This window comes from Panulirus ornatus, chromosome 1 (assembly GCF_036320965.1).
Source record: "Panulirus ornatus isolate Po-2019 chromosome 1, ASM3632096v1, whole genome shotgun sequence".
NCBI lineage: Eukaryota > Metazoa > Arthropoda > Malacostraca > Decapoda > Palinuridae > Panulirus > Panulirus ornatus.
In genome coordinates this window covers 87,483,618-87,496,118 of record NC_092224.1, presented here as the reverse complement: position 1 = coordinate 87,496,118, position 12,501 = coordinate 87,483,618, and the positions used below count along the sequence as shown (strand labels likewise).

General features: G+C 44.3%; 1 protein-coding gene across 6 annotated transcripts in view; it reads left to right on the top strand.

The window, feature by feature from the left end:
- Positions 1-11,667, top strand: part of peb (zinc finger protein pebbled) — a 674,329-nt gene extending 662,662 nt beyond the window's left edge. For 4 of the 6 annotated variants that reach the window (XM_071665418.1, XM_071665403.1, XM_071665410.1 and 1 more), the window contains 3 exons: positions 3,695-3,996; positions 5,959-9,714; positions 9,924-11,667. In XM_071665418.1, the coding sequence (XP_071521519.1) occupies positions 3,695-3,996; positions 5,959-9,714; positions 9,924-10,205 (4,340 nt within the window). In that variant the 3' untranslated portion in view covers positions 10,206-11,667. Of the gene's footprint in view, positions 1-1,746; positions 2,119-3,694; positions 3,997-4,098; positions 4,344-5,958; positions 9,715-9,923 lie in introns of those variants that run through there. The other 2 variants (XM_071665429.1, XM_071665446.1) reach the window with 2 other exon arrangements.
- Positions 11,668-12,501: the final 834 nt, after the last annotated feature.

Here is a 12,501-nt window from a genome sequence, read left to right as displayed (position 1 = left end):
GGTACAGATGGCTGAGGTTACGGATGATACAGATGGTGTCGGTACGGGTACTGCAGCTGGGTGATGTTACGGATGGTGCAGCTGGTTGATGGCACGAGAGTATCGAGGTACTGACGGTACAGCTGAGTGATAGTGCTAGAGTATCAAGGTACACGTGATACAGCTTCGCGGTGGTACAGCTGGGGACGGTGCGGACGATATAGGTGGGTGACGATACAGTCGGTGTAGGTGGGTGACGATACAGTCGGTGTAGGTGGGTGACGGTACGGGCGGTGTAGGTAGGTGACGGCACAGTACAGTTCGGTGTATGTGGGTGACGGTACAATACAGGTGGTGTAAGTGGGTGACGATACAGTCGGTATAGGTGGGTGACGGTACGGGCGGTGTAGGTGGGAACAGGTGTTGGAGGTTATCCTGGCATGGTGGTGGTGGTGGGTGGGTGGGAGGGAGAGTGCACGACCTGCTGGGACGCTAGCTGTTCTCTCCTCTTATCCTGCTTATCTCACACCTTTATCATCTGACGCGTCACAACTTACCTCCCTCTTATCTCCACCACCAACACCACCACTTGAATCAACAGCACCCACCCACCTCCCGTCCCTCCCGCATCCTCCCGTCACCATAAACTTCACCACACACAGCGGTCGAGCCGACCGCATCATCTCGACGGATCCGGTCAACTGGGTATCATCGCTCGAGTCTTCGAACGCCACAAGTTGTTCCCCTTCTCCCCCCTCCCCGCCTCCGCGCCTAGCGTCATCGTAATGCCACTAGAATACAGTCGTTGACCCCTGATGACCTGCCCATCGGTACGTTACTATGTCCCCCGGCCGTACACAGTGGTCCAGAAATAACAGACTGCGTCACACGAACCCAGCCAGCCCGGCTCTCAGTCCTTCAGAAGTGGAGCAAGATAAGAACCTAACCTTCGAAGTGCTCGAAAGTTTTGTACCGTCAACACTACACGCGTTAATTGCTTCATTTATGTAGTGACATTCGTGATATAGCACATTAAGAGACATTAATCTAGACGGCGGGTTACAGATGAGAGCACATTGTTTGCTTCTTGGATGTGTGTTTGTTTGTAGAGGCAGGAAACTAAATGTCTAGCGACATGTGGTAATCATTTCGTCGCGGCAGACAGGGTGGCGTCGAGTTGGGACAAACCCAGGCCTCTCCAGCCTCGTTGTCCTGCCTCACGACGGAATGTCAAGTCAGAAAGGGGGAAAAAATGTATATATTGTATAAGTTGTACAAAACTATTATTACGCTACTAGCTAAACGAAGTGTATGGAGTTCATGTTCGCTTTTATTCATGGGCTAAGGGTATGCTAACACTAATTTCACTTTAGATAAGAGGGAAGTATACTATTGCTGGGGAAATTCAAATTTAGTTTATAAGTAAGATGATTAACGATGTACACAAGACTGATGTAAATACATGAGTGTGATGTCACCCAGACAGCTCCTCACTCCGCCCCTCGCATACGGCTGGTTGAGGACAAGCCGATGCCATTAAACTTATTTTACAAACAAATTTCGCGATACGGACAAAAATCCACGATCAAACATATCACTTCAGCATTTTCATAAGTCAATGTGAATAGAAGTAATGTAATTTCGTCCCTAAATTCCCTAAGATAGTTCAAAATAATGATGATATTTTTCGTGTGTGTTGGCAACTTTTCCAACGGTATATAATTGGCCGGAGGTGCGAGTCATCTCAGTATCTCTCAAACCCTCGTACTAGTCATATGAAGTCCTTGCTCACGGAGAGTTCGTATCTCTTCGCCCTTGAGAGGAGGGTTGAAGCATCAAGTACCGTCCAGTGAAATGGTTGTTAATAGTTGACCAAGTTTTAATTAGTGCAACTAGTGAACGTAGTCAGTAGTGCTTTCTAGTGGACTCAGGAAAGTGTTAACTGCTGTCAGTGCTGTACACCAAAGACGCTACAGTTAGCATTTATTTTTTAGACAAATTTGCAGTGTTTTGGTTGAAGCTTTAATTACTGTAGAAATCGTGTGGCCGTGAAGACTGTAGACATGGTAGTGTCAGCAGAAGAATACCGCCACAAAATCTTCGGTGTTATCCCCTCTCCAGACCACCACACAATATTTTGTAAGTGTTACTACCATCCCTTATTCTATCTCTCGACATAGTCACGTTACCGTTCATCATGTTAACAGCATGTCCGTGTTGTCTGACTTGCCTTGTGACTGTACTAACGCTAGTGATCTAGGGTGAAGGTTAAGGGATTGAACTACAACTGTGAAATCATCGGATGCTGTGCGTCTTTGTACAAGTGGGTTGGCTCTGATGTGGTGATGCAGGACCCACCAAGAGCTTCTCAAGGTCTTGCAGGGTGATGTGTTGACTGATGTCACTCTTATGTGTATCGTGTAAAATTATTATTGTTATTATTATTATTATTATTATTATTATTATTGGACACAGTTCTTGAACTCTAATCGCAATGGGACTCAAAAGTTTAGAGCATTTTACCCGTTAAAGATGTTTGCAACTGATTTAGACTTATCTCGTTTTGGCTTAGTGCAATCATGGTAGTAAATACTTGTATTCATCGAGTCTAGAAAAGTACAGTGTGCGGTTTGTGTCGAAGCTTTTTTGAGGAATTCAAGTTTTTGTTATAATTAGTATAATTAGTTATTATTTGAACTGAAATCAAACAGGATTGTTAAACATTCGGAATATCTTCGGAACCGGGAACGGTCCTCATTTCAGCACGAGTTCCACTTTCGGGTTAGGTAAGGTTTTAGATTGAGTTTGGGTTTTAAAGAAAAATGAAAAAAAAAAAACTCATCCCGCCAGTTCAAGAATGAGGAATTAGACAAACTTGCGAGATCTTGCGTGAATCTGCTCTCACGGACCCCGAGCCTACAGATATCGGGGACCTCTCACGGGTTCAGGAGACCCTCCCTTAAAAATCTCCATGCTTTGTTTGTCTGAACCTTAAAGTTACTCAGCTTACTATGTGAGACTATGATGGCCGAGTTAACTGCAAAGTTGCCATTTGAAGTTAGCTTACGTGAGGCCAAATGGCCGGAATGCAACAGGTTCACATCTGGTTTTGTTGGCAAACACTAAAACGCCTCCTCCTCACGTAAATAATCTACTCATAGATTAGAATGTGTAATATGTAGTCTTATCTCCTGAGGGATGTAGCCGAAATTTGTCTTTTATATAGTAGATGTTTAGTGTGATTACATATATCTACTTATGTCCAGTAGGTGTGGAGATGATGCAAGAGAATGTGTTCTCTTTATCATGTTTATCTCTTAAACGCAGCAGAAATATTGGCTTCTTTCTACAGATGGGAAATGTTATCACTGAAGGAAAATGTTAAGATTGTGTGTATATGTATATATCGTCCGGTAATTATATGAACGGCGCTGAAAAACAAATTATATTGATAAGAGATTAGATGAACAAATGTTTCCTATGTGAAAGTAATTGAAGTTAGAATAACATATTACGTATGTAAATATTCGTCAGTTTCAGGTATTATCAATGTTTCATGAGTTATGTGTGGCTGATCAGTAATGTAGTTATTACGTAAATAATGTTTGGCTGATCTGTAATGTAGTTATTACGTAATGTGTGGCTGATCAGTAGTGTAGTTATTACATAAATGATGTGTGGCTTAACAGTAACGTAGTTATGTCTTCTCCCACAGGTGAGACAGACATGGCCGCAGCAACTGCGTCTCCAGAGCCTAAGGGCACGTTGACCCCCCCTGGCTCTTCCCCCCTGAGGGCGGAGTGTGACCCCACCCGAGACTCCTCCCACGGCTCCACCCCCCCATCGCCAGAGGCTCCCCCCACCCCAGACTCCGCCCACATGGCCGCCAAGCCTACCAATCACAGCGCAGTGCGTCTTCAGTCCTCCAATGACAAACCAGAGAGGCACTTACTGACCAATCAAGAACCTCTCTCGGGAGCCAAGAAGCGGAAGGCGACAAAGGTTCACAAAGTAGAGGTAAGGGCAACCGTCCCCCCAATCCCCTCCCCAGTGTTTCCTCTCTCTCTCTCTCTCCCCCCTACTACTAGTGCTGGCTCCTGGTCACTGCCGACGGACACTGGCGCAGTCTTCACTGTAACGCCTTGCCGCCGCGTTGAAATCACTGCCACGCCCTGTGCACCCCGCGCCAGAGTCCGCCGCAGTGGCTCAGTGTGCTTCACCGAGTGGGGAAAAATGTAGTGTTACGTCATCTGCTCTCGGTAGATGACCATTTTTTTTTCTAACTATAACTGATGGTGCTTCGCTACTTGACTGAACTTGTCCGTCCTGGGTTCTCGCAAGTGATATCCATGTGTATTAACATGGTGAGTCTTACAAGATCGCTGGTGGACGCCGTGACGTGTGTGATGTGATGATGCTAAGTGGAATTGAACTGGAAAATAGTGATGGTTTTGTTGTGATCGTGTACATAAATGTTATTTGTTTTCAAGATTACATTGTGATCTACGTAATCCCGAGATTACTTTGTAGTTCAGCGTATTGACTGTTGGATCCGTTTTCTTCATGTAATCATGTGGACGAGAGATTAGCCTTCCTGCGGAGCCACACCGACAGATGTCAGTACTGGTGTCTTTAACGAGAAGGCAACGTTGCTTCACAAAAAAAAAAAAAAAGCGAGATTGTAACATACGTAATAACGTTGTGATATTTAGAGTTTTAAGTCGTGGCATTTAAATACCATAAGACCCTACTTGGCTTTGTGATGTTTCGAACTTGAGACACGGCAGAGCGGTGTTTACAGTCGACTACCTCCGTCAACGCCAGTGTCCACCTCACGTGAGGGGAAGCTGTGGTGCATCCTCCTCCTCACAGCTTGGAAGTTCGTCTGTTCGTTTGAATTACAAAAAAATGGATTTCATCGGCCCAGTTTAAAGGTGCAATTAATCTTAACGCTGGACACCTGATTTTTTGTAAAGGTAATTAGTTCTTTGTAGTTGCAGTTCCACGATCTTTCGTGTTACAGATCTTTACACAAGTATTAGGTGGAAGAAATTATTGTATATTTTTCTTAATGGTGTTCAAAATAGTGTTTTTCTTAAGACCGCTTCAGTAGTACAAGGACTGGCAAAGACTGTGAATAAGAAATATCTTTGCATAATACCAGATGGGACGACCGCCATCGGATTTACCACGCCACAAATGAGTTTAATGAACGTTTAGTTCATCATAAATCCTCAGCTTATGGTACGAAAAGTAATGATTAATACTAAAGTAGCAAGCAGACCTCCCGTGACACCCACCGACCAGCGGGTCTGGAGGGAGGCGTTTTGCCTGCTTCCGAGGGAAGATGGCAGCAGCAGCAACAGAGACTTGAACAGTGATTAGCGCAGTTGTGGAAACTAGAGAAAAGGATTAAGAAAAATAACACTAGTGGTTTTGAGGTTTTTACTGTGGCCGCCAGCTGTCGGTTGCTCTACACATGTAAGAAGCATGAGTGATTAGAGAGGTCAAGAACGTAATGATAAAGCTGTGTTTTGGGGAGTGAGAGGGTGTGACTGATGAAGCAAGTTTTGAGTGTAGCCTCGGGCAGCGGCTGGCATCCCTGCAGGCACTGGCGTGAGTGTCTCCTCCCTAGCCACCCCCTCCCACCTCATTTTACCACCGGCGGGGAAGTGGGTGAGGCATTGGTGTACCAGATGTATGTATGTGCAGTCTGGTAACATCGTGTAGCGTCACTGGTCATCGTTTGATATTATAACAAAGTAAAACTGTTTTAAAGATTCTGTAGTATATATATTCCGCACGCTATTGGGCTAGGTTTACATTATTGCCTTTACCAGAGGCATATGTTTTTGCCTTGAGCACGGAAATGTGATGGTGTTGGGAGGCCCCGCCTGCCGTCTGTTGGCGTGCGGTGTGGCGGGGTCGGGGGTCGACGTGGTGACCAGCCGGAGACTAATGTGCTATTTCTTGTTACAGACGGAGTGCGGGAGCGAGGGTGAGGGCGAGGCGGGTGTTGGCGGCAGCTTCGCGTGTCCTGTGTGCCAGGAGGTGCTCCCCTCCCAGCATGAGTTCACACAACACATCCGCAAACACAACCACGTCTTGGAAACCGACAGCGGCACTAAGGTGTATTGCTGCGGTATCTGTAAGAAGCAGCTGAGCAGCAATAGTTCGTTGGACAGACACATGCTTGTCCACTCGGGCGAGCGGCCATTCCGCTGCCACATCTGCGGTACACACTTCACCACCAATGGCAACATGCACCGCCACATTCGTGGCCACTACCGCAACTGTGGCAGTGGCGGGGGTGGTGCGGGTTCGGACACCGGAGACAGCGACCTAGGCTCCGAGGAAGGCTTATCGCCCTGCAAGCGACACCTCGATGATGAGGATAATATGGTATCGGCCAAGGCGGTGCGGCTGAACGCGACTGAGGTGGAAGAAGAGTTGGCGTGTCCAGCGTGTGGCGTGGAGCAGCCGAGTCAACACGCTCTGGAACAGCACGTTGAGACCATACACCCAGAGTACCAGGTCTCCTGCACCACCTGCCACGTAGGCTTCAAAAACTACAGAGCACTGCACCTGCACAACACCATGGTCCATCCCACATCCACTGCCTCCCCTCCACAGCTCGACCTGACGCTCACCGACTTCTCCACCTCTAAGTTTCCACTCATCGCCAAAGAAATTTGTGAAGCGAGCTGCCGACAACATACGCAGCCAAGCGAGGGCATTGGTGTACACAGATGCCAGTTGTGCAATATCACATTCCCCTGTGCTGACTCGTGGTTGATGCACATGGGGGAACACGCCGCTGCCTCCGCCGCTCCCCCAACTCCTCGCAAATGTTTACAGTGCGACCTGAGTTTTTCCAGTGTTGCAGAATTGACTCACCACCACCAGCGACACTTGTGTGAGGAACCCCAACCACGCAAGGAGAGCTTCTTGTTAGTGCTGGACTTGCTTAACAAGCAAAATCGCGATGCTTCTACACCAATCGCTACTACAGCGGAAGCATCCTTCTTGGCTGGAGGCTTAAGGCAACCACTGGGGCTGCAGCCCCCTGGCCAGCATTCTCCAGCGCCGGCAGACTCGGCCAAGGCATCCCCCGAACATCCGACAGCAGGTCGTATCGCAGCCACAACTACCACCACTGCCAGTAGTGTGTCACCTTTAGTGTCCACTGCCCCAGGCCTCTCCCATGATGAACAGTTTGCACGAGATTATCGTGACATGAAATTGAATGGTCAGTATCCATGCCGCTTGTGCAAAGAGATTTTTGCCAATTTGCGTAAACTTAAGTCCCATAACTTGGTGCACATGGTGGCACCCCCTTACCGTTGCAATCTTTGCTCTTTCTTCAGTAATGACAAAAACACTCTGAAAGAACACATGAAGAGTCATAAGGGTGATACACCTTATGAATGCAACTTGTGTAACCTAGCCTTCACCACCAAGGCTAACTGTGAGCGACACATCAAGAACATTCATGGTCGTCAGTCACGAGACGAGGTCAAGAGCTGCATGAACTTCATACCACAAGAGGAAGGTATGAGCAGTGACCACTCCCACGAAACTGTATGTCACATATGTCATATTGACTGCAAAGCACGGTCTGTTCTGCGGGATCACATGCGATCTTCTCACCCAGAGGGAATGACGAAGCCCTTTTCCTGCAAGCTGTGTGGAGGTGCATTCTCCTCGGAAAACGATGTGATGCGCCATGTTATCCAGCAACACGCTGAGGCTGCCTCTGGACCCACATTAGAGAAGTTGGTTGTAAATCGAGCCTCATTGGAGGACCACCATGAACATCCTGATCTTACGCCTGTGGAATCCCTCCTTAATATCTCTAAATTACCCATGGCAATGCCCCTGACCCCTTCCCATCAGCAGCCACCAGTTACATTACCCATTAAATTCCCTTATAAACCAGCTGTACCTGTGTCCATGGTCCCTCCCCGAGCTCTGACTCCTTCCATCTCTCCTGTCCCTCCAATACTACCCGAGACCGAAGATGCTCCTCTTGACCTTAGTATGAATTCTAAAAGGGAAATTAAAAGAGAGGAGGAGGAGGATGAGGAAGTGGATGTTGAGGTGAATGATGTGAAGATTGAGCAAGTGGAACCTGAAGACTTGTCAAAGCCAAGGAAGGAGAGAGATGAAGTAGCAGGGGAGAAGACTCCGGAGCCTTCACCTGAGTCAGCAGTAGAAGTACTCAAGATTCCCAGGCCTCCTTTCCCACTCAGTGCAATGTACCCACAGCCATTGTCTCTTTGCAGCCCATTTACCCCCAGCCAGTATCCAATTCTTGTGGACCCATTTAGGATACGGCCTGTGCAGCAATTTGACTCTGCTCTCTTAGAGGAATATCAAAAGGAGTTGAAGCGTGGATTACAGCTCACATCTGGTGGAGGATTGTTGAGTGGAGCTGGAGGTTTCCTACACCAAACTTCGCCATCATTTTCACTCTCTGCCCTTGCTCTGGCTGCTGCCCATCGTAATCCACTAAGAATTCCACGACCTGAAATTCGAAGTGCAGAGACTAAAACTGATGACACACCAGCAGCTGATCACCAAGTAACCCCAGTACCAAAACTAGGTGATGAAGATGTAATGCATTTCACAATGCGCAACTCTGTTTTGATGAAGAAGCCCAAACAGCGAAGGTACAGGACGGAAAGGCCCTGGAGGTGTGATCTCTGTGATAAAGGCTTTACTTTGCGTTCTAACATGGAACGTCATATGAAACAGCAGCACCCGGATGTATGGCAGCAGCGACCTCGGGGTATGAGTACCCCAAAATCAGAGTGTGACACGCCAACATCTGCAACGGATGTACCACACACCATCTCTGAAACAGTGAGAGAGCAGCTTATCATTAAGATTGAAAAGGAATCTAACGATGATAGAGAAGAAGTTCGACAAAGAGAGGAGGAGGAAAGTGAGCTTGTCATTGATGATGGCCCTGAGGAAACTGGGGAAGATGAGGAGGAAGAGGAAGAGGAGGAGGAGGAGGAGGAGGAGGATGATGACGATGAAGATGAGAACAGTGCTGAGGAAAGATGTCGTGAAGATGGAGCAGACCTAGCCAGTGTTCACAAGCTTCTATCCACTGCCTCCAGTCAGAGCTTCCCTTTTTTTGGCAGCGAGGGCGAGGAAGAAACACCAGGTGAAGAGGACTTGACTTCTTCACCTTCACTATCAGAAGAAGGAAAGCGCAGTGCCTATTCTTCTGCCCCACAGAAACAGAAGTGTCCATTTTGTCAAAGAAAATTTCCTTGGTCAAGTTCTTTAGTGCGTCATATCCGTACCCACACTGGCCAGAAGCCTTATTTGTGTCCAGTCTGTCATTTTCCCTTCACAACAAAATCTAATTGTGATCGCCATCTTCTGCGAAAACATCCAGACTCCCCACACACTCTAGGAGGTGACCGTCCTTATCGCTGCCCTAAATGTCCAAACGCTGGATTCACCAATCTTGAGAGTCTCCGAAAGCATGAAATGTTTAAACATGAGAAAGCGAGTGACACTGCAGTCTCACGGGATGATGCCAGGCCTTTCCGTTGTCATGTGTGTGAGGCCCCACTACCCACACGTGAAGCTGCCCAGCATCATCTCAGCAAGGCCCACCCAGAACATGCACAGACTATCATAAATACAGAGTCTATCACCTCTGACAACAACAATGAACCATTGTCTGTTGTTCCTGACTCCACCACAACAGAAAAGGTGAGTTTATCACCCCTTTCTATAGTTATAAAATTTGAACATGTGGCATGTGTTGAGGAATTTTATAAGTAAACAGCCTGTAAGCACCTGATCCATCTCATGGAATTGAGATTGGAGTTAATTTTAATTATACACAATACATATTTAAATTAGTACAGGTTGTGAATGTGTGTAAAACCAAGATCATCAGAATACATTTATACTTACAGGTGAGCTGCATGTTCTGTGTTCAGCGATACTGGAGTCTTGCAGAGTTAAAGCAGCACATTTTATCACAGCATGTTAGACCTTCCTCTTCAGTATCCTCTGAAGGTGGACTCAAGGAAGATTCCGTAACTTCTGTAATTAAGACAGAAATCAAAGAAGAGTGCAAAGATGAGACGGAAGGAACTGACTTTATCTCGAACCTTTTAGGAACAAAACGAGCAGTTGTGGACAAATTGTTAACTTCAAAGTCTGCTGATGATGCTGCCAAGTTATTGGGTGTCTAATAAAACCAGTAATATGATGCTGCTGTGTTCATGGCATATATGAATCCATGATTGACAGTTCCATTTATAAATTGAGGGTGTGTCTGTTCAAGAAAACTTATCCATTCCGTAGCCAAGTGCAGTGTATGTCATAGCTTACAGTAGTTCTTAAGGGTTACATTCTTTATCTTATTTTCCAGTGTTAATGCATTCACAATTTGCCTTGAAATTCAATAATTCGTGCCTTGACGACGTGCCCTACACACTTCTATAATCTGTAAGTTGATGTTCTGTATATACTATGTATATAACTCGGTGGTTAAATATTTAGTTATAATTATTTCATTTCTTTTGTCTGTGATGTCTCCCAATTTTGTTACTCGTTATAATTGTTATTTGTTTGCTTGTACAGTACCTGCCAAAATATTATCTTGTAGTGTTTTCTTTAGTTGCCAATGTTCCAAACATTTTGTTCAAATACAAGGGGCCAAAATCAATTTTCTTGTGCCTAAGCTTTTCATTTGCCAGTTTTGCCACTGTATGGCAATAATTTAAAATGTCGGGTCGGGTCATATGCCAAGAATAATAGCATATCTACAATAGATCGAGACAATTTATATGGATCAGGGATTGTGTAGTTTATCTTACCTTTATTTATACTTTAAAAGAGTCCTCATCTCAAAAGTATTAAGGCTAGATGCCAAAGTTATGGTTAGTGTTTGTACATAATTAGACCTAATAATTTATCTCATATCTGTAAGGCTGCATTCTCATTCCAAAGTTTGTATATTTATACTACCTTAAAGTTAATTTCCTTAAATATATTGTGTTCCTATTAGTTTATATTACATATTCCAGACTATACCTCAGTATTCTTTTCTTCATTTTAGTCAGCAATGATTGCTGGTGTGGACTATTGAATCCTTCACGAATCAGTCGTTATCTCAGTCTAGCACCAGTGAATGTTCAACACATCACTCTAGGATTAGCCCATTAAGGGTCAGCTCATCTGAGGATTGGACAATCCTAATTGTGTGTAGCCAAAGGTCACACATCTTTTTCATTTTCTTACATTCCATTGTCTATAATTATTAACATTAAAATAATATATTTCATGCAATAATTTCTTGCATGCTCCCAAAGAAGTTTGCTGTGTGTAGATAAGTGTTTGGAAATTTTTTTCTATGCAAGGTATTGTTCTGGGATTTTATTCCATGTTTATATAAATAGTTTATAAAGAAATTATTTGATCTCCAGATGTATAAATTCCGACAGCTATTGACTTGATGGCATTATTGAGTAAGCCTCTTCATGTAGGAGTGCAATATTTATACCATCAAAGGCAGTTACATTCATCAAGGCTGTTTGATACTCTTATCCCATATTGTTCAATCACCTTGTTCTGATGTGTGTTTTGTTTGTATGTTACAGCACCACTTCATAAAAGAAAGAAAAAAGCTTTGGAATAAATAGTTGTGATTGACATTGCATTTTGATGTACCCTACTTATCTTAAGATACTTCTAATTATTCCTGTGATGCAGTGGTAATGATTTTGTATTGGTCATTCACACAAAGAACTGTTTCTTCTCGATCCTTCAAGTATGGCACTATGAGTGGTAAAGAAAGAATTTATTGCTTATGCATTGAAGAAATCTGCATCATGAACTTCTTTATGATTGCTAAATATCCCTCTCTCAGAGTCAACTGTGATTTACATAATAACAGTGGAAGGAGTAGAAATATTGGAAAAATTTTATGCTATTAATGCAAACATGAATTTTTGAAAGGAAGCCAAAATATCTACTTATATTTAAACTTAAACAGCTTTAAGTTTTTTGACATCTTTTACAAAGAGGCAAAATATCATATGTAAATAGTTGTATTGATCTCTTTTTCATTTTAAAAGTGCTAAATAAGCATAAGAGTGAAGTCTTTACAAAGTCCACAAACAAAATCAATGACTTTTATGCATATAGTGTTTCATAGCATTTATGGTACAGGATTCATTTTTGATATATCAATACATTCATTCAACAGTAAATGTTGTCTTGCCTGATTTAAGACCATTTCCAAATTTAAGAAACTGATATGCAAAGCTGGGATTCCAAGCCTTGTACTGAAGGCTGGCTAAGGACAAGTGTGCCCAATGGGAAAAGCTTCACGGTAATGGATAAGTAGAAAGCCGTGTTCACTCGGGCAAGGGACAAAATTTAGAGTGCTAAGAGCTCTGATGAGCCGGAAGAATCTTAACTGCAAGGAAATTTTCATTCCAGTTCTAATGTGTGGATGCGATTTTGGTTTTCAAGATAAATAAT